Genomic DNA, 21,584 nt, shown 5'->3' with positions numbered 1-21,584 from the left:
GGGATTCCGCAAATACTTCAAGATCAGTGAGAAACGGGACACCGCCTGGGTCAAAGTCAGCATTTTTCACAGATTGTGGCTGCAATTTGTCTTAATTAGGGTGAATTATGGCTGAGCGAGATTCGATTAAACGACACTTAAAGCGTTTAGCGGTCTGTTTTTCTTCTGACTGACAAAAGTGATTTTATTGTCAATTCTAAATCAATAGCAATAAAAGGAAGAAGATGAATAAAGAACAACGTTCAGCGAATATTTACATGGAAACGCTTTTTGTTAAATGACAAAATATCTTTCAGTGTGTGTGTGTATAAATAATTTGAGTGGCCAGTTTATTATGACCACCTGACGTTTGTAGGCAGATTAGCTATAATTAGCTATAATTTTGCGCTGAAGTTGCGCGAAGTTGGTGATGCTAGCTAGGGGTGCACCATAAGAAAAGCAGCGCTCCATCGCTCATATTTGTGAGCATGAGCCATAAAGATAGAACGTGTCTAACAAAGCCCAGGTGCATAGCAAATGTTTTCACAGTCCATTGCAGTGTCACCTCCCGGGAAGCAGAGAGAGTTAATCAATACTGAGGGGAGCAGATACCAGGCAGCATCTGGAGCGGGGCCCATCACTGGTTGGATATGGGCCGGTCCCGGGTAATCCCAAGATTAAAGGCCAGTGAATGTACAGACATCCAAGATATCCTCTGATGTTAGGAGCTGCGGCAGAAATGGGATTTTGTGCAGAGCACATCTCACATCTGAAAAGCTGTATTTCAAAGGATTAGAGGCGCAGGGGAAGCTTACAGCTAATAGAGATCAGATTGTTCACTTCTTTCCCTATCTTCACTTTCACAACTGGAAATTCAGAACGCAAAGCCCCGGAGTCAATGACGATTGGGAGCTCATCCAAAGCCGGTCATAGACGGCAGATCGACGTGGAAACATTCTAATCGCTAATTGTCTCAGGTTTAATATTGGGGGGCTGGGAGACACCCCATATACTAACCCTAAAGCTGAACTAGGGGGATGAACAAATATTGTATATATACACAAGAGCTATGTGTATTTTTTTAATACTTGAATCTTGGTGAGCTTTGAGTATTTCCTCCAGATCAGTGCAGCAATCCAGTGTTACACGGAGCTTCCTGTAATAAAGACTGCTCACTGCTGCTCTCTCCCCTTGTGCAGGGTGACTGGTCTCGTCTCCACTCACCCCTGTAATAAAGACTGCTCACTGCTACTCCCTCTCCTTGTGCAGGGTGACTAGTCTGGTCTCGTCTCCACCCACCCCTGTAATAAAGACTGCTCACTGCTACTCCCTCTCCTTGTGCAGGGTGGCTGGTCTGGTCTCGTCTCCACCCCCTCCTGTAATAAAGACCGCTCACTGCTGCTCTCTCCCCTTGTGCAGGGTGGCTGGTCTCGTCTCCACCCACCCCTGTAATAAAGACCACTCACTGCTGCTCTCTCCCCTTGTGCAGGGTGGCTGGTCTCGTCTCCACCCACCCCTGTAATAAAGACCGCTCACTGCTGCTCTCTCCCCTTGTGCAGGGTGGCTGGTCTCGTCTCCACCCACCCCTGTAATAAAGAATGCTCACTGCTGCTCTCTCTCCCCTTGTGCAGGGTGACTGGTCTGGTCTCCACCCCCTCCTGTAGTTTACTGTGGTGGGTGGGGCCTGCTGGGTCCTTCCCACAGCTCTGCTCGGGCTATATACACCACACTTCTATAAGGTGGTGGTGACATCACTACTGGTGCATTCAAAATGGATTTATAACCTTCATGTATTGAGGAATAGATTTACATAAACATTTTTGTGCCCGCAGTTCAGCTGTAATTTGGGGGAAGGGACTCAGGGATCACGCATGATGTAATACCCAGCACAATATGGGAAAGCTGAATTATTTGAAGTGCCCAAGTTCTTAAACACAGTCAGGAAGGTTAAGCATTAAAAGACTCCAGACATGTACAAAATGCACCCTTAAAGTGGGGCTACCCCTGCAATGCAAAGTTGTAAATGGTCTTTTTGGTCTAGGGTCCTCACCTGATCCTCTGTACTGCGGTGGTGACCGCTAACCCCTTTCCCCCTCCACTCCAGCTGTGAAATGTCCCTCGCCATCCTAACATCCAATGCAAGTGAATGGACGTATTGATGTCACAGCCCACAGGGACTAGTATAGCAGCCATCTTAGTAATATCCCCTTCGCACACCGTACCTATGTACCAACGGGTGCTGGAATAACCGGTGGATGGCGCCACAGTACACAATCTAGAAGACATATTGTCCGCACACCAATCTGCTTCAGAATATCATCTTAATTCCTATTCCTTTAGCATGACATATAGATGCAACTTTTCGGAGCCGCACAGGAACCCCTTCGTCAGGCAAAATCTTTGTGTGCGGAAAACATACCTTCTAGTAAGTGTAGCAGCCAGGCGGGACCGAGGATCAGGTGAGTATTTTATTTATTTTTAATTTAGACCCTAGAACAAAAGGAGCACTTAACCCTTGCAGTGCAGCGATTGTAACTGTTGACTAGGAAAAGCTTGCTCTGTTCCCCGTAAGACGTAGATTGCCCCAGAGGGACTGAGCAGCACCATAAGTGTAATGGTGTTGCTGAGGATAGCCGGGAGTTTCCAATGCCGACTGCTGGACAGCCGGAGAACACACAGAAGTCAAACGTGGTGCTATGTATTTATCAAGGAACGTGCGTTACATGGATGGTTATGATGATTTCTAGAGTGAGCTTCCACTTTAAAGTGACATTAAAGGATATCCCCCCTCCATGCTAGTGTAAGGATGCCTCTTGATCCGATCATCATCATCATCTTTCCTGTAGTTATCAGGAGTCCCTCCAGCGCTGGTGCCAGTCTCTGATCCAGCGCTGATTGCTGTGTCTTTGCATGCATTGCCTTACCCTGCGTCTCTCCTCATCTCCCGGCTGAAGATCTGTACTGCGCATGCACCTGCCCCAAGATCCTTTGCAGCTGCCCGAGATTTTTCAGATCTTCAGATGGAAGACACAGGTAAGTTATAACCTTTTTCGTAACTTTTTATATTTTTTTATGTTTTTGCATAAATCTACTGCTTGCTAGGTTTTCATTTCAAGGTTTTCAAGGGTTTCATTTCCTTTAAAAAGTGCAACTTAAACCAAACCTGTCTTTGGATAGAGTGGAGACAAGTTAGATCTCCTGTCAAATTTGCATTAGTGTCTGTGTCCCCGTTGGGGAGATTCACCTCCTAAATTTGTTCTGGTGCCTACTAAGGATGGGCTCAGGCGTGTTCGCAGCTCCACTTGCCGAGCCCGCCAGGAAGCTGACAGCGCGCAGGGCCAATCACAGGAACTGAGACATTTTCCCGGTCCGCAGCTGCAGAGATCAGGAAATGTCTCAGTGCCTGTGATTGACGCTGCGCATTGTCAGCTTCATGGTGGGCTCGGCACCTGGAGCTGCGAACACGCCCAAGCCCATCCCTAGTGCCTACTACAAAAAGTGAAAGAAAATCCCAAACATTGAGTTGTCACCAGAATAGATGGGAAATCTTCCAATAGGGACACTCTTTCTGGTGACTCAGCTGACCACCAGGGATTTTCCTCTTTGTAGGGATTTTCTCTCACTTCCAGTTGTAGCTATCAGACAGGAAGCGATGGGAAATCTCCCCAATGGGACACAGATGGCAAACATTTTAAAAAAGCTGAAGGGGGTAGTAAAATTATAAAAAGTTTTGGCTTCACTTCTATATTTAATCTAGTCTTTGTCTTTCGGTATCCTCCTAGTCCCGTCTACCTTTTCAACTACTGTTCTGATCGAGTTGTCTGTAAAACACAATTGAAAATTTCAAGAAGGAAAAAAGAAAAAAAACAAAACAGGTTTCTACCAAGTTTTGGTTTCTACCAAGTGGGAATAGAGAGCAAGAGAGCATTATCTGGGTTTTGACAGCATCGCGGAGTAGTAACACATTTTTCTACCTTCAGGAAAGTTTTATTTTTAGCAAGGAATGTCAAGTGAATATTCTCAAAAGTCAATTGCCGTCCAATTATCCGGGATGGGAGGTGTCAGATCAATTAAGTTGTTACACTGGCATTAAGCGGAACCTCATGGCTGTACATAATGTTCGCTCTCTACAAACAACGGGTGAAACAAGAGACAAAGACACCCTGCTTTCTGTACACTCATTAGTATCAACCTCCAAATAAAACCAATACAAACACACCGGGTGACACAAACACTTACCATGCAAATGTGCAAGAAAGTAGATAAAGAAAGACAAGGATTGCTTATCTTCAGTGACGGAGAACAACTGATAAAGGTATTACCTACAATTTCAATCAGTATCAAGGTAAGGCTGGCCATACAATGGTAGAATCGTATTCAAAAAGTTCATTTCTGGAACATTCATTCAACTTTAAAGTAACATTAAAGTCAAAAAAATGTTTCCCTGCCCCCAATGTTAATATCTCTCCCCCCGGGCCATACCACTTTATCGGAGAGCCCGGGGGAGGCCGGAAGAGAGGGGACAGTTTGACATTATGAGGTTCCACAGGCTGAACCACAAATTCCCCCTCTAGTTCTCTCTAATGCAGATGGGCCGGTCTATACAGACGCCGCGACCCACTGCAGAGGGTGTCACGACCCACTTTTGGGTCGCGACCCACGAGTTGAGAACCACTGCCTTAAATGATGTTTCTTAATCCGATCTTCTTTCCTGATGTTTTCATCTGTCCCTCCAGCGGTGCGGCGGCTCTCCGATCCTTCGCCGACTCCTCTGAGCTTGCTGGCACTTCCTGTCCCTCGGTGTCTGTGCGGGTGCACGCCTCCATAGACTTACCTTGTGTCACTCCTCATCTCCTGACCGAAAATCCGAACTGCGCATGCGCCCGCCCTAAGATGCTTTGCGGCTGCCCGAGCAGTTTTGGATTCTCGACGGGAGCACGCGGCGAAGACGGGGTAAGTTTAAACCGCTGTTAAAGCGTTTTTAAAAAAAAAACTTTTTGCATGTATCTGCTTGCTAGCAGTAGATGTATGCAAAAAAACCGGAGGGTTTAGAAACCCTTTAATAGTTAATGGGGTTAAATTGATGATCCATTTTGATCTCAGATGAAAAAAAAACCAGTGAATGTGGTTTTCGTTCGGGAAACTCCATTCATTCCAAAATCAAATGTTAAAATCAAAACGGAATCCAAGTCTGACGGCGTTATCCAATGGTCTGACCGGATTTTTTCACATGAAAGTTCCTTTGAAAATCTGCCAATGTATGGGCGAGTTTAACCTGAGCGATTCGGAGAGAACACAGCAGATAAAGAAAAGGTGAATAAACAGGAGGTTACTTTTTAGGTTGACACATTTACTAAAGCTGACCATACATGGCTAAAAATTTGGCCAAATCCCGTCCAGCTACTAGCAAACAAGGTGGTCATTGGTTGCCAGGAGCAGAGCAGCACACTGACCAGAGCATCCTGTTGCTAGGAGCTGGGAGGGATGCCGGGGTGCAATTTTTTGCCTCTGCTTATAGGACAGAAACTTCACGCTAAAGAGGTGTCTGCCTTCAATTAGTCTTTTATAGTATAGTAGGTGTGAGAGATTTTTGTTAAGAGTGGTGGGGAGAGAAAAAAGAAATGCCCCCCCCCCCCCCCCCCCTTTTAAATGGCACCCAGGGCATTTGCCATATCCTAAGCATTTGCCTATAAGCCATATAGCATAAAAGATGGCTAGACAAATCAAGAGCCGGGTCGCTAATGCTCCTTAAACATTACAGCTGGTGCCTAACTTTCGTGGGTCTCTCCAGTTGTTGTCAATGGGGCTAGCTCCTAAAACTGGTTCCTAAATTCCATATTAAATTTGTCCACCCCCTGTAATAATATAATACATATTTAGCATGGCCTGCGTACTGCAAGAGAGGCCCATACTTGATACCTGCACTCAGTATGTGCCCCAGTGCTGGACGAATTCCGGGAGGCAGGTTGCCAATGCGTCTTACAAAATGACAGCTGGCGCCTAACTTTTGACGGTTCTCTAGTTGGAGTCAATGGAGCCGGCGCCTACAAATCCTGGATTGGACAGAATGGATCCTGAATTCAATATGAATTTTTCCACCCCAGGTATGGCCATCTTGACTGTACTTTCATTTAGCAGGCAGATCTTGTCCCTTGAAGGAGCATCACTCCATAGTTGAGGTGTTACTTTTCATGTGTACTGCTACTAATGATTGTGAATATTTTACACCCCCCCCGAACGCAATACCGCTATGCAAGTAACTTCGTCTGGAAAAAGCGTCACTTCACCTCTTATCGGCAGAAGATACCGCTAAGAGCCTCCAGCTTTCTCCGAGACTACTCACACAAGCCGGAGACACTTAAAAGAATGATAAAATATGAAGTAGGGCCATCTCCTCACTTTCTCCTGACCTACTGCTGCTGCATTTTACTTTTCATTTCGACTATCTCCTTGGCTGCTCCTGAGATAATAGAGAACCACTTAATCATCCAGATAAGCTTTGTACTTCACTTAGAGCTTTAATCACACACTGGGAAGGAATTCCTCTTGACTGCACTGGTTAATGATCTATAATAGATTGATGGGATGATGCGTCATAGAGGACCACGGATGGATGGGCGGGATTTTGGGATGATGACACGACACATATACATTGAACATTCAACAGAGTCAACAGAGAAGCCTTAGCAGCATTTTAAATATAAAATTGATCAATGATGGGTAAAATGGGATTTATTAATTTTTTAACTTGCTGAAACCCCCCCTAAAAAATAAATCGATTGCGGGATTTCTCGCTATTATCGTACGATTATCGCAAGGTGTGTGGGGACCTTAAAAGGAGAACTATGAGGTGAGTGCTTTTCACTCACCTCATAGTTCTAGCCGACCTGTGACAATGAGTCGGGAAGTGAGCAAACACATACCGGCGTTCGCTCACCTCTCGATCATGTCACGGCTCTCTGCCGTGACAGGGTAGGGGCTTGATTCCCCCCTCCGATCCGCCAGCGCTGACTGGCGGAACGGACGGGGGAGGGGGCGGGTACAGCCTGCTCTGCCTCTAGTTAGGCAGAGCCAGCTGTCAGTCACGCAGCTGGGCGGATCCAGACATAATTGTCGAGATCCGCTTCAGCCGCGGCGTCTCAGTATACCGCGAGCAGCAGCTTGCGGTATACTGCGCCCCCAAAGTGATCCTCCGTTCCCTGTACTTCCAGGTTGCAGGGGGAGGATACTGATGGCAGAGGAGCTCCTTCTGCCATCAAAGTGTTAGTCAGAAAGAAGGGGCGCGGCCTGCCACAGGGCTGTGTGTGACTATGGATTCACACAGCCACTGCGGGCACAGGTGTCTCCGTTAGCCGGTGGAGGCACCTGTGCAGGGGGCGGGCGGGGGAAGAGCGCTGCGGGGACCCACTAGAAAACGAGGAATTTAAAACTTTGAGAAAAAGAACAACATCCTCAGGCAACGGTGGGTCCTAATAGCAACAATTTTTTTTAAAGTATCGCTTTAAGACTCATCTCTTCAGGGAAGCCTATCCCACCTCAACCTAACCACTCAACCATCACATTCTCAAACAATTCATCCCCACACAGCTCCCTCCTCATGTATCACTTGCCCCCTTCTAGATTGTAAGCCCTCAGGGACAGGGCCCTCCTTACTATCTTGTCTTGAATTGTATTGTGATTGTAATGTCTTCCTTATATTGTAAAGCGCTGCGCAAACTGTTGGCGCTATATAAATCCTGTATAATGATAAATGATCCAGAGAGGCAAGACCACAGACGGGCCCATTTGGGAAGCCATGGCACATATACATTGGATATTGAGTAAACAGGGAAGCTCTTCTAGATATAAAAAATGATCAGCGATGGGTAAAATGGGATCTTTTTTTTTGCAACATAGTAGCTCATTTGATGCAATGTGCACCTTTTTTTTAATACATAAATCTTCCCGTCGCAATTTCTCACTCAAAAGTTTATCGAGCTCAATGCGTCAAAAGTTACAGCCGCGACTCCACAACGCGGTGCGTTTATTCAGTTAAGAATTCTTCTTTGCCAATTTTCTGAATTCTCTAGAAGAAAAATGAAATCCTTTCGCTGCCCGAGGCCGTCCATAAAACAAGCAACGCATTTTTAACATAAATACAGTGACACCTACAGCAATGCGATAATAAAATGCAGCCGCCTGTCCATTACAGAGGCGTCTCGGGGGAAATGGTGAACTGCGTCCGGCAGAGGAGGAGGGGACTAGGACCAAATTCTGCAGATCACCGGGGTCACAGATAAAACTCACAACATTTTCCATACGTTTCACCTTAGCAGAAGACAATTATCTTCTTAGAAGCAATTACTGGAGCAGACACAGATAATGCTCAGGGACATATCGCAACAATACGGACAGAAGGAAAAAAAAAAGTTTGGTTCTTGAAGCCGCCTGTGGGAAAGTTTTGTGTGGTATTTCACAAGACCGATCCTGACGTTTTCTCACCCCGGGGGGAAATATCTCACTTCTGCCCTTGAAACATAAATTATTGGATCTTATCTAAAGCCCAACCTTTCAGATTGTGGAGCGGTGAGAGGATGAAACCCCTATCAGGTTTTCAGGTTTGTTTTTTGTGTCCCATTAAGGAGCTTTCCCTTCACTTCCTGTAAACACAAAAAGGAAGTGAAGAAATCTCTCCAAAGTAAGGGAAGATGTCCTCTTAAAGCAGAATTGTAGCACAAATGGCGTTCATTGAAATATATTCCTCAATAGCCACAAAGGGTATAAATCCACTCTGTGTACTCCAAATGTCTATTGAAACCCAGATATTACCTTGTAGAAGTAGTAGTGACATCACTGTGCAGAGAGCAGAGCTGTGGGAGGGGCCCATTAACCCCTTCATCACTGAGGCCCTTTTTTCAATTTTTGCACCCATGTTATATTCCACATTTTAGGCCTGAAAATGACTACAGGTAAGTCGCCAGGATCGCTTCTGTTGTAAAGCCGACAGTCGGCTCTACAAGTTTAAACAGACTCCCGGCGGCAAAAGTCGCCGGGAGTCTGTTTAAACAGCCCCGATGCTGGCGACGTACACTGTACGTCGTCAGTCACGAAGGGGTTAAAAGCATATTTCAAGTGATATGAAAAAAAAAAGTTTGAGATATTTGAAATCACTTACATTGGATGCTGCTTCTTGATGTGCAAAAAAAGTTAGTTTCCTGCCAATTTAGCTGGTCCACTGACCACCGATATCCTGTTTTTAGGGTGGCTCCTTTCCCTTGCAGGGTCCTATGGAGCCACCCATGTGTGCGCTAGTAAGCTGTGTGTCTCCACAAACACACAGGCACAGCAAGGCAAGACACGCCCTCCTTCCCGCTCCCTCTTCCTTCTCTAAGCTGGTGGCAAGACAGTTGCTGGAGACTGTGCTCTGTCCTTCGTGAGCTTGTACTGGACAGAAGTTCAGGGAAGCCGAGCTGAGAGAGTTGGAGCTGTTCAGAAACATGATGACTAAGTCCTTGGGGAAAAAAATGCAAAGAAATACTTTGCTGGGCAATTTATATTTGTTTGAGAAAGGAGGGGAAGGGAAGAGAGAAGAAGAAAAAGGAGGGGAAGGGAAGAGAGAAGAAGAAAAAGGAGGGGAAGGGAAGAGAGAAGGAGGGAAAGGGAAGAGGAAGAAGAGGGGAGCAGGGAGGAGAGGAGTGTCTCGCCTTGCTGTTCCTGAGTGATTGTGGAGACACACACAACTCACTTGAACACACAAGAGTGTCTCCATAGGACCCTTCAAGGGAAAGGAGCCCCCCTAAAACAGGATATCAGGAAACCAACTGGTTCTGCAGAAATTTAAAACTTTTCAACATATCGCTCTTGATCGCTCTAATAATAGTAGCATTTAACCGCAGCAGCCATCGCTGTCACTAACACTTCAGCTATAAATAACACAGGGTGGTCCTCTTCAGAGAGGTTTGCTATGGAAGTTTTGGGTCAAAATAAGACGTAAGTGCCGTAACAAAACCAACATCATAAAAAGCGCAGTATCAGCTGTCATCATCTGTCCCGGCAGCGGCTTTGGAAATTCACAAAGTAACATTTATGACGATAGTCGCTCCTTCCCGTAAAATTAGTCAGAGAGAAGAGTACGGGACAGAGAGACCCTTCTTATACAAGACTCCCACTGAGCTCCAGAGACATCAACAAGCCGTCCCTGACACACACACTCATCTATATATACACAAAGGGATGCACAAGAGTCTCAGCCAACTCACAGAGCACCTGAACAACTACAAGTCCCAGGATGGAATGGGATTCCAAGACCTGGGAACTGGGATTCTGGAATTTTAGGACCAATCCCCAGGTCTTAGGGCCCATTCACACCATAGTGTTACCTCAATTGCACGCATGCTACCGCACCAAGTATGCATTACCTTGTGCTAGGTGCGTTGCCATTCATTTGACCGCCACCACAATGAACCTCCTACCTGGGGTGTGCTGCAATGCAGAGCAACGTGCTGTACCACAATACAGTGCGTTGTGATGGAAAAAAAGAAAAAAAAAGGTATGCATGCAGAATTTTCACTGCAATGTATGGTATTGCAGTACCGTGCGTTGGGTGGCAACGCAGGAAGGCCATTGGGTGCTCAGTACAAAATAGCCTTGCTATGTCTGATTTGGCATACGGCTAGTTGTAGAATCACAGCACTCCAGCTGTTGTGGGACTACAAATCCCATGAGGCTTTGCAAGACTGAAAGCCACATGTATGACCCCCCCAGAGGCATTATGGGATTTGTAGTTGTACCACCGCTGGAGTGCTGAGGTTGGCTGTAATATGGAGATAGCACACTGTCCATCATTGCACTACGCTAAGCATCCTGGCACCACATCAAAGACACTGAATACAAAAATAAAGCCGGTCACATGTTTACCAGATACTACATTGGCACAAAGTTGCAATAATCCGAACGCTCATCTTCTTCCGCCCAGATAATTTATGACACGGCGGAACATACTGGATACAACATGCAACACTGTGTTCTGCTGACTTGGCTCAGAGCAGGTGGAGGATGGAAAGCCCAGAAGGCTCATTTGATAAAACATACAAGGCACGGCCAGAATTGATAAGAACCAATCAGAATCCAGTGTGTGGAGGTTTGAGATTCAGAAAGTGAATTCTGCTCGACTGCTACAGGTTTCTGCATTCTGCACATAACAATTAAAGGGAAAGTCCACCAAGAAAGGCACACAGTATTATCAGGAGAAAAAATGTGCAGTTATTCTTTTTTTGCATTGGAGCCATTAAAGCATTGCAACCGCGATCAGATCAATAGATAAGGAGAGCAATAGATCACCAGACCGGTGGATCGGTAGATCACCAGACCGGTGGATCGGTAGATCACCAGACCGGTGGATCGCTCTTGCTGCTGCAGACTCTACCTCCCGTCGGTACCTCAGTACAGACATTCAGTAACATGGAAGGGAGGATGGATGAATGAAAGGAGTACAAGTCCGCTGACATCACCACATTTGTACTCCATTGAGAATTTGCCGCGATGGCTAATGGGACTTGCAGTTTCTCCATTTACAGATCCTATGAAAGTCTATCCAATCCAGGAGCCAGCTCCATTGACAACAGCTAGAGAAAACCTCAAAGCTTAGGCATCAGCTGTCATTTTCAAGGAGCATCAGTGACCCGACTCCTGGGATTTGTCCACACAGAGGCAGAATGACCTCGGCCTTGGCCAGGGGTAAAAAACTCCAGCCCTCTAGCTGTGCTTTAACTACAAATCCCAACATGTTTCTGCCTCTGGCAGTCATGCTTGAAACGGTCAGTCTTGCAATGAGACTAAAGGTGCCCATACACCTTACGACCATCGCAAGACTTGTCTTGCGATGGTCGTATGCTTATTGAAAGCTCGTACGATCTGCCCATCTTGGACAGGCAGATCGTACTTGCGATCATCGAAAGCCCGCCCCGCTGAGGGGGGCGCTTCCGATGACCGCAATGCAGAATGGGCAGTGTGCGCGTGCGCACACCGGCCCATTCCACAGCTATCGCACGAGGCTAGAAACCCGCCGACAATCGTACGATTCTCGGCGGGTTTTCGAGCATGCTGGTTCGACAAAAGACATGCGACCGTACAGTAGAAATGGTCGCACGCCTTCCATACACGAGAATCGTACAGTGTATGGGCACCTTTAGTTGCCCACCCCGGCTTAGGGCGTTGTGAGTAACCAAATACCGACTTAATCCTGTACCTACGCCGCTGCCGACATTTCACCTCATACAAACATAAGCAGGTACACACCTGTATGAGTTCAGACGCAGTACAGACAACGTTTTACGCAGGCATCTGTGGGGTGGGGGGCATCTCATTTGCCTGGCTACCCTCGGCCTCTGGTCTCCAGCACAGCACTGATGCAATTACCGGAGCTGGGACAATAAGAAAGTCATCGTGTCAGCTGCCATTCACAAATCAGCCATTATTAATAAACGTATCCGAATACCAATGCAAATTGAGTGCAAGAAATGGGGGGGTGGGGGAGCATTACAACACCCCCTCGTTCTTCTATTGCCTCAGCACACATTTCCATTCTGTGCGCTCTGAATAGACTGACCGGCAGCTCAGAACAGCAAAAAATAAATAAAAAGAGTTTGCTGACCTCGCTAATCATTCCTGTCACAGCCAATGAACGGCGCACACATTCACATCTCCCCCCACCGCTCCAATTTCATTCATAAAAAGAGTGAAGAGGGAAAGAAAAAAAAATTGAACATTGTTTAGTGTGCAGCGGCTCCCGAGGTAAAAAAAATGAGGGGAAAAGCCCAGATGAGGGCCCCAGTGTTTTCAGCTCGGAGTCTATTCAAACGACCAAACCCGCCATCTGCCTCTTTCTTGCCAGGAGTGGGACCCCCTTCCCTGCGGGGACATGAAAAATCTACGCGGCTTCTATATAGCCTAATGGGCCTCATTCATATTAGCAAACACGCACACAGCTCGAGAATGACGCCTCTCAATGAGAGTTTGATGGAAGCCCGGGGCCGGCACAAAGCGGGGGCCATTAGTGCCGTGGTCGCCCTGTGTGAGGAATTAGCTCACTAAAGGGGGAAGAGGAGGACAAAAAAAGTTTGAGCCCTTCTTATGAAAAATGAAGGTCTAAACCATAAACGTAAAATCAGGCGAATGACAAGCAGCGGTAATAAGCTAATAACGCATGGCGCGTTTGGCGGAGAGAGCTTTCCATTCATACAAGGAGGCCCTCGTGTGTTGTTGTGAAGGGCTCTGGGTTCCTTATACAAGCAGCCTGGTCATTGGCTGCGATTTTCTTGTTCATTCGCTGGGGCCTAGGAGATCCCAAGTAGGGATGGGCTGCATGTTCTAGCGTTCGCCGAACATTACGGGATGTCCGCGGTCTGTTCGATCGCGGATTTAACGGGCATCGCTGTAGCTTTTCAAATAGCGGGGATTTCCTGCTCGCGTGCGCCCGGGCGGATGTAACAGGACGTGTATACACGCCCAGTTACATCCAAGAAGCTCCCGGCAGGCCGTGTATACACAGCGGCTGGCCGGGAGGTAGTTAAAAATGGTATTTTTTTAAAAGTGTTTTTTTTCATTGATACATGTCCCCCAGGGTAGTACCCGGATCCCCATACACTTTTTATGGCCAATAAATTGCATATAAGGCTTCAAAATGGGGACATTTAAATTTTCTGAATCCTACCCCCATAGACTTGCATTGAGTTCTAAGTTCGAACTAGAACTTTTTCCATGTTCGAAAGTTCGAGTTAGAACGGAACACGGGGGTGTTCGGCTCATCACTAATCCCAAGTCACAGGTCCTTAGACTGCCGACACCCGGCGGAGAAGAGGCTATAGGGACCGGTCTAGCAGCCCAGAGGATCAGGTGAGTTTTTGCCCCTAGACCAAAACGAGCAGGTCACCCTTGCAGTGCAGGTGTAGCCCCCTAGAAAGAGCAAGCAGTTAACCCTTGCCGTGCTGTAATAGCCCCCTAGAAAGAGAAAGCAGTTAACCCTTGCAGTGTTGGGGTTAGCCCCCTAGACAAAGCAAGCAGTTAACCCTTGCAGTGCTGTGGGTAGCCCCTTAGACAGAACAAGTAGTTAACCCTTGCAGTGCGGAGGGTATCCCCAATAAAAAGCGAGCAGTTAACCCTTGTAGTGCGGGGGTAGCCCCTAGACATAGCAAACACTTAACCCTTGCAGTGCGGTGTTTAGCCCCCTATTAAAAGTGAGCACTTAACCCTTGCAGTGCAGGGTTTAGCCCCCTATAAATAGGGAGCAGTTAACCCCTGCAGTGCGGGGGTGGCCCCCTAGACAAAGTGAGCAGTTAACCCTGGTAGTGTGGGGTGGCCCCCTATAAATAGGGAGCAGTTAACTCTTGCAGGGGGTGGGTGACCCCCTAGACAAGTGAGCAGTTAACCCTTGCAGTGAGGGGCTCGTCCCCCCTAGACAAAGGCAGCACTTGACTCTTGCAGTGCAATGGTAGCGCTACTGTAAGGGTTAAATTTTAACAATCCTGGAGATGCGACATATCGGGAATGTATTCATGCCGACTTGTAAACGTACTGAACTGTCCCCTTTAAATTGGTTCACCCGCTGATTTCTTGCAGAAAGTTTCCACCTCTCCCCGATCTGCATACGGCTAATCAGCCCGCGGCGAAACCTCCTAATCCGGCTGATTGGGGAGACAAGACGCACAAAGCTGGTGATCAGCACAAACATTTTTCCCCGGTACATGTGCTAATTTGAACACAGCTGCAGAGTTTCCTGGACTGGATCAGCCATGAATGATTGTACTCACTGAATGTAAAAGGTGGAAAAACTGATCCACGGCGACATTTCACCAGATTCAGCGCGACGAGGGAAAATAAATTCAAAAGAAAAATCCTTTCCCTGAACACTAAAGCTGCCAACATCCAAATATATATATATATAAATAGTCTGTGTTCAGTGACAGGCTCTGATTACATAGAAACACAAGCTGGACCCGCAGTCTTGGGGAATGAAGGAGGGAAAACAAAACTCTCCAGGGTAGGCAACCTCAACCCTCCCGCTGTGGTGGAACTACAAGTCCCAGGAGGCATTGCGAGACTGACAGCCACAGGCATGATAGGATTGGTAGTTAAAGCACAGATGGAATGCTGAGGTTGCCTACCCCTGGTATAGACTGTAGCAGCCATTATTCATGGCGCCTAATCACAGCAGGGGTGTCCCGAGCATTCGCGGCCATCTCGGTGATGGACGCCAGCAGAGAGAGGAGGGGACGTTCACCCGGCGGGATGAGGTATGCCGCCGGGTCCCCTCCTCTCTCCTGCAACTGTCGGGCTCTCAGTCCATGACCGTGTGCCCGACTTTTCAGAGGGGGTGACACCAAAATGACTGCCAGTCATTTTGGTGTTACCCCTCCAATGGCGTCAACCGGGTGCGAGCCGCACCCCCCTTGTGACGCCACTGAGTCACAGTATATAAACTTTTTGTTTTTCCACACCGCTGTGGTGAAGGTGACTCATTGACATCAAGTTTGCAGCCTCACTTAACACAGCAGAAGTCCATGTCTTGCAAGTATTAGCTCAGGGGTAGGCAACCTCGGCACGCCAGCTGCAGTGATACTACAAATCCCGTTGTGCCTCTGCCTTTTAGAGCCTTGCAATGCATCATGGGACATTTACTATACTGTACTAAGCCGATGAGTACCGATATGTCGGTGAAAAACTACTTTTCAACCATTCCAATCCTTAAAATGCTATCCGGCTTTGCCGATTGGATCCCTGTAAAAAGAGGTCTGGCTGGGTGACAGCACTTGATTGGTCTGTGTGCGGATGGAGCAGAAGCCGTGCATTTGCGCAGCATTTTCTAATGGTGCAGCAATGGAATCGGGTATAAGCTAGCAGGAACAGGCAAACCTTGGCAGTCCAGTTGCTGTGGAACTACAAGTCCCACGAGGCATTGCAAGACTGACAGCCACAGGCATGACTTCCAGAGGCAGATCCATGATGGTATTTGTAGCCTCAGCATAGCTGGAGGGCTGGAGTCTGGCTACCCCTGATTTAGAGAAACCCTCAAAAGTTAGGCACCAGCTGTCATTTTTAAGGTGTTTGGTGACCTGGCTCCTGAGATTTGCACAGCCCTGAACTAAGCCCTCGTTCACACCTGAACGTTTTGTAGCGCGTTCTACGCTCGACGAACGCTCAACAAAACGCTCAAAAATATAAATCCCATTGTATTCAATGGTCTCGTTCCCACCTTGGCGTATTTCCGCCCGTCCCTAACGCGCTACAAAACGGCCCACGCCTGAAAAGGTACATGTACTACTTTGGGCCGTTTTGTTGCGCGTTTCCATTGGGATACAGCCAAGTAGCCTTCGGAAACGCGCGACGGTCGTGCAACTTTTTTTACCGCGAACCGCGACAGACGCGCATATGCAATACGCCTAGGTGTGAACGAGACCTAAAGGCTCGGTCACTTAGCACTCAGCGGTCCGTAAACTCCGTGGCTGGGTTTTCGCTCAAAAAGTCTCACAATCTGTGCCAAATAAACAACGGTTCGCAAAAGGAGTTTGGCGCAAGAGGTGTGCCGTAGTACGCCAAGGTGGCGGAAGACAGTTACACATTCTACTATGTGCCAAATAAACTTTATTTCTATGACATCCGGCGCGCCGATAAAAGACGTCACAAGCGACAATTTACATTCGTCAACGACCGCCAATCTGGCCCATTGTGTGTTTATGGTCAATTCACTGACAATCGCTACTGAACCGGCCAGTGTTTTTTACGGTGGGGTGTGGCAACGCTTCATGAAAGTATCTGACAATCACAACTGAAGAAGATTGCATTGTGTGATGACATTGTAACAAGTGTGGCCATATTTCTGATATAAACCCCATCACCCGGCGGTGCTGGAACTTGTAGTGCTCCAGCAGCTCTGACAGGAAGAGAGGCCTCCTACAGTGTGCATGAGATTACATTAGTAATATAGAAGAACAGGAGAGGGGGGACCATTATGTGTTAAGTGCTTTCCCACCGAGCTGCCATGACAGTAATTGCACTCGTTTCACCTCGATAGCAGCAGACATAAGAAACACGATAAAACAAGGCCGCCTGTCACTTATCATAATGCATTAAAAATAGGGGGGATCCAATTCACTATCAGTCTGCAATATTCCTCAGCGGGCAGACTGGAGGCTACCGAGGTTTAAAGGAGAACTATGAGGAGTGCTTTTCACTCACCTCATAGTTCTAGCCGACCTGTGACAATGAGACTGTCATAGGTCGGCTCAGTAGATCGGGAGGTGAGCGAACACATACCGGGTTCGCTCACCTCTCGATCCTGTCATGGCTCTCTGCCGTGACAGGGGAGGGCTGGATTCCCCTCTCCCCGCTCCGATCTGCCAGCGCTGACTGGCGGAACGGATGGGGGAGGGGGCGGGTACAGCTGGCTCTGCCTCTAGATAGGCAGAGCCAGCTGTCACTCACGCAGCTGGGCGGATCCCGTCATCTAAGTCAGGATCCGCTTCGGCGTCTCAGTATACCGCAAGCTGTAGCTCGCGGTATACTGAGTTTAGGGTAATGGAAGGACGATAGTTTGTGTCCTCCCGTTAGCCTAAGGAGAACTATGGGGAAAAACACTGACCCCATAGTTCTCCTTTAAAAGGGTATATATGGTCAAAAACGAATAATAAATCTGTGTTTCTATAGTGAATTTCCATAAGTTCTATCCCACTCCTCATAACCAGATCCATCTAGAACTTTGTAAACTTATTTTTTGAAGATGCCCATAGGATGTACTTCCTCAATGCACTGACACAATGTCACTCAGCCTTGAGAATACGCACTTCCTTGCGTCACCACTCTCACAGAACCTGCTGTCTTACTGAACTACAATGTAACATCTGAGCAACGCAACGTTATCATTGCTTGCTGGAAGCAATGCATGATGGGATATGCAGTCTGGAGAAATGGAGATTGCATCACATCAAGCAGCAGGGCAAGAGACACAAAGCACACTGGGAATCCAGGAAGCTGATGAAAGTGATGGGCAGACGGAAGGCGGCACTCACTACATAAAAGGGATTTCATCAAGCTTTGATTGTATTATCAGAAACAAGTCCAGTATGTATTCCTATTACAATGCTGATGTTATAAAGCATGGTATATGCTGGGACTTTACAATTCCTTGAATAAGTTTCTTCATAAATGATAATCTGTGTAGAATATGATTTCACATTACAGTAGTCGGCACAATGAACAGCGGTTGTCACAGGTTACTGCATGTTCACTACCTCATGCCATTGTTACCAATAGGTCGCCATCAATCCAAGCCATGTAATAGATTACAATACAGATATAGCACCTGTGTTATCCCAAGTCATTGTACAACCCTACTGTCAAAGGGTCGATATATCAGTGTCAGATCTCATGAACCACATTAATATCCAACTGTACAGTGCTGAAAAACGTGCCTTGGGCAGATTTGGGGTAACTTTAGAGTGCGCTTTGTTAATTTTCCAAAATTGGGGTAACTATAGAGCGCTAGGACATGCCTTGGGTGAACATATAAAAATGGGGTGACTATAGAGAGTTAAAGGGTGTGTCTTGAAAAACATTATAGTAATGGGGTAACTGTAGGGCTACTGCCCGTAGTAACCAATCAATTTTGACCATTTTTTAGCCCATGCTAGGAAATGAAACATTGAGGGCTAGTTCACGTCAGAACTGCGTGTGTCTGCGCAGCTGCAATGCATTTTGCTGCGATTGATGCTTTTTGTGTGTGCTTAAAATGGGATTTCAGGTGCGTTCTAGTGCGCTTGCATGCGTTCCGGTGCAATCTGTTGCAGCTAAAATAGGGCAAGCAGTATTTTGTTCTGACTGCATCGGGCTGCACTGGTGTGAATAGAGCACCAGAAATCCCATCGGAAAGCATTACGATGTATATTGGCTGCAGCAGCCAAAGTGAACGGACCGCATCACAACTGCATATGGTGAGAAGTAGCCTTGAATCCCGGAACCTGGAATAATCGGCAATATCCAACAGACAAACAACATCAAAACTCGTCACAGCGATCAGCCATCTGCAATTCCTGTACACGTCCACAAGGAAATTCTACACAGTTTACTCAGCAAAATACACAACATGCAGGACAATAAACACGGAGATGCCGCTCATATAACAAAGTAATGAAGATTTCACCGTGCACGCCACAGAGGAGTATGTGTCACATGGCAGGATACAACGTATCTTATCGGTCACAATCATGACATCTACCTGGACACTTCCAGAGCTCAGCCTTCTGAAAACCAGCCAAGCGCTTCACAACCTTGGCACAAACCACCACAACGTGCTGCAGAATGAAAACGTAGGCTGCAAACCGCCACCGGGCTACGCTCTGGGCCCACTGTGAGGAAACGACTGAACGTTTCCCATCACACCTCACTTTATAACACAGTCATTGTAGTTACATACTAAAGTTAGTTAGCCAACACACTCAGTTAGAAGTTTACCTGATAACAGATGTGTGCCATATGATGATTACAGGCGACCACACACTGACAGATTTTCATCAGATCAGAGGACATGAAAGATCCAGCCCATGTTTATCACAGACACTGGGAGTGCAAGCCTGACACATGCTAAAAATGGAGAAAAGAAAACAGATCCCTAGTGTGCAAGAGCCCATTTACATCCATGTATTGTGGGAACACGTGCGGTGACACACATTGCATGCATTGCCCTAGTGCGGTGTAACGTCACTGTGCACTGTGGTGTGTCACCATGCGTTACAATGTGTGCGCTGGGGTGCTATTTCAATAGTATCGTGCTAATGAACAACATTTTAAATAGCATCCCAATGTGCGCTTTGTAACGCATGACGACACCACAGTGCATGGCAGCAAAAAAATTAGATTTTTTTTTTTTTGGGGTGTCTTGGTTCGTTGGAAGCCCATTGATCTCAATGCGCTGCCCTCATGCAATGCACAGTAACACGTGGGACTACGCACGTACATTAACACACCACACAAATGTAAAGGGGCCCTCAGGTAAGGTTATGGTCACGCAGTCCTGCACTCTCCCATGTAATAAAATCACTCTAATGGAGACATTATAGGCCATCGCCACAAACGCTGATCTGGTCTACAGTGCTAATGTGCACTCATTAAGCCATTTCGAACTGCTCCTTATGTAAACTCCACACACAGATTAGCGCTTGTTAACAATAGGGATCTGCGTCATTATCAGACCAGAGTGGCACTGTTTAGTCCCGGGTGCCCATACCGTGCCGCATTGTATGGTACTGTACACACATTAGGCACCGTCAACAAATAAACAAGCTCCAGTGTCATGCAGATCTCTCTTTGTAGCACCAAAGGAGTTAATCTGCAAGTCAACGAGCACGATGATTAATTAGCGTCCTCAAACAATAACCCCCCCCCTTCTCAGAGCCCTCCTTAGTGCAAGCAGGGGACAGCATGGAAATTTGCATTTCTCATGAAGAGCTCAAGGTTTAATCCACAGGCAGTCGGCATGAGAAACTCTCCGCTCCCTCCCTGCTCTGCCATTCAGAAGTTGAAAGTAAAGAGACGGTTTTGTCATCCCTGGGCCAGCAAACATGTGCATGTTTGCGAATCCGTGGGTAAACGGACAGAGGGTGGATCCGCGTCCTTACCTGCTGGTTTTCTCTCCGCTCTGTCCTCCTCCGGCTCTGCGATGGGAAGCCTGGCCGCTGGCACCCCGCTCACCGTCACCAGGAACAAGCAGAGCGCGCACCACACGGCGATCATTCCCACTGGGGTCCCTTGGCAAAGGGATGACCTGCAACCCCCTCCAGCCTTAGGCATCCTCTGGTCGCATACTTTTTTTTCTGGCCGGCTCAGCAATGGAATCCTTGCGGGAAGTAGAAACCTGCAAGACATAGAAGAAGAAGCTCAGAACTCCACTGGACTTATTCTGTAAATGAGTACAAAGAGCAAGAACGATGAGGTTAGGATCAAGGGAAGGCGGCCCGGTAAAACGGATCATAAAGCAATGCAATAGATTTGATGTGAATGGGGCCTAAAAGGGAACCGGGTCTCAGTAACAGGAAGGCATCCCAGTAAAGAGAACCTATCCCAGTAAAAGGGAACCTGTCCCGCTAAAGGGAAGGCCTCCCAGTAAAGGGAACCTGTCCGAGTAAAGGGAAGGCATCCCAGTAAAGGGAACCTGTCCGAGTAAAGGGAAGGCATCCCAGTAAAGGGAACCTGTCCGAGTAAAGGGAAGGCATCCCAGTAAAGGGAAAGCGTCCCAGTAAAGGCAAGGCATCCCAGTAAAGAGAACCTGTCCCAGTAAAGGGAAAAGTCTCCCAGTAAAGGGAAAAGGCTCCCAGTAAAGGGAACCTATCCCAGTAAAGGGAAAAGGGTCCCAGTCAAGAAAACTTATCCCAGTAAAGGGAACCTGTCCCACTAAAGAGAAGGCATCCCAATAAAATGATGATTTCTGATTGGCTGCCATAGGTCTTAGCACTCAGAACTGCACTATACCTGCATTGTAAACATGCAACATAAAAACAAAGCAATACATATTGCACATTTGGGTGAAATTTAAAATGAATGGCAGCGCAAGTAACATGCATTGCAGTGCGTTATCCCAA

General features: G+C 47.2%; 1 protein-coding gene across 4 annotated transcripts in view; it reads right to left on the bottom strand.

The window, feature by feature from the left end:
* FGFR3 (fibroblast growth factor receptor 3) overlaps nucleotides 1-20,857 on the bottom strand; it is a 94,878-nt gene extending 74,021 nt beyond the window's left edge. For all 4 annotated transcript variants that reach the window (XM_018558723.1, XM_018558720.1, XM_018558721.1 and 1 more), the window contains exon 1: nucleotides 20,625-20,857. In XM_018558723.1, the coding sequence (XP_018414225.1) occupies nucleotides 20,625-20,796 (172 nt within the window). In that variant the 5' untranslated portion in view covers nucleotides 20,797-20,857. The remainder of the gene's footprint in view (nucleotides 1-20,624) is intronic.
* Between the last annotated feature and the right edge of the window lie 727 nt (nucleotides 20,858-21,584).

The sequence above is a fragment of the Nanorana parkeri genome, unplaced genomic scaffold (assembly GCF_000935625.1).
Source record: "Nanorana parkeri isolate BGI_ZX_2015 unplaced genomic scaffold, ASM93562v1 scaffold354, whole genome shotgun sequence".
Classification (NCBI taxonomy): Eukaryota; Metazoa; Chordata; class Amphibia; order Anura; family Dicroglossidae; genus Nanorana; species Nanorana parkeri.
Note: the sequence above shows the minus strand (reverse complement) of the source record. Positions and strands in the feature narration are given on the sequence as shown.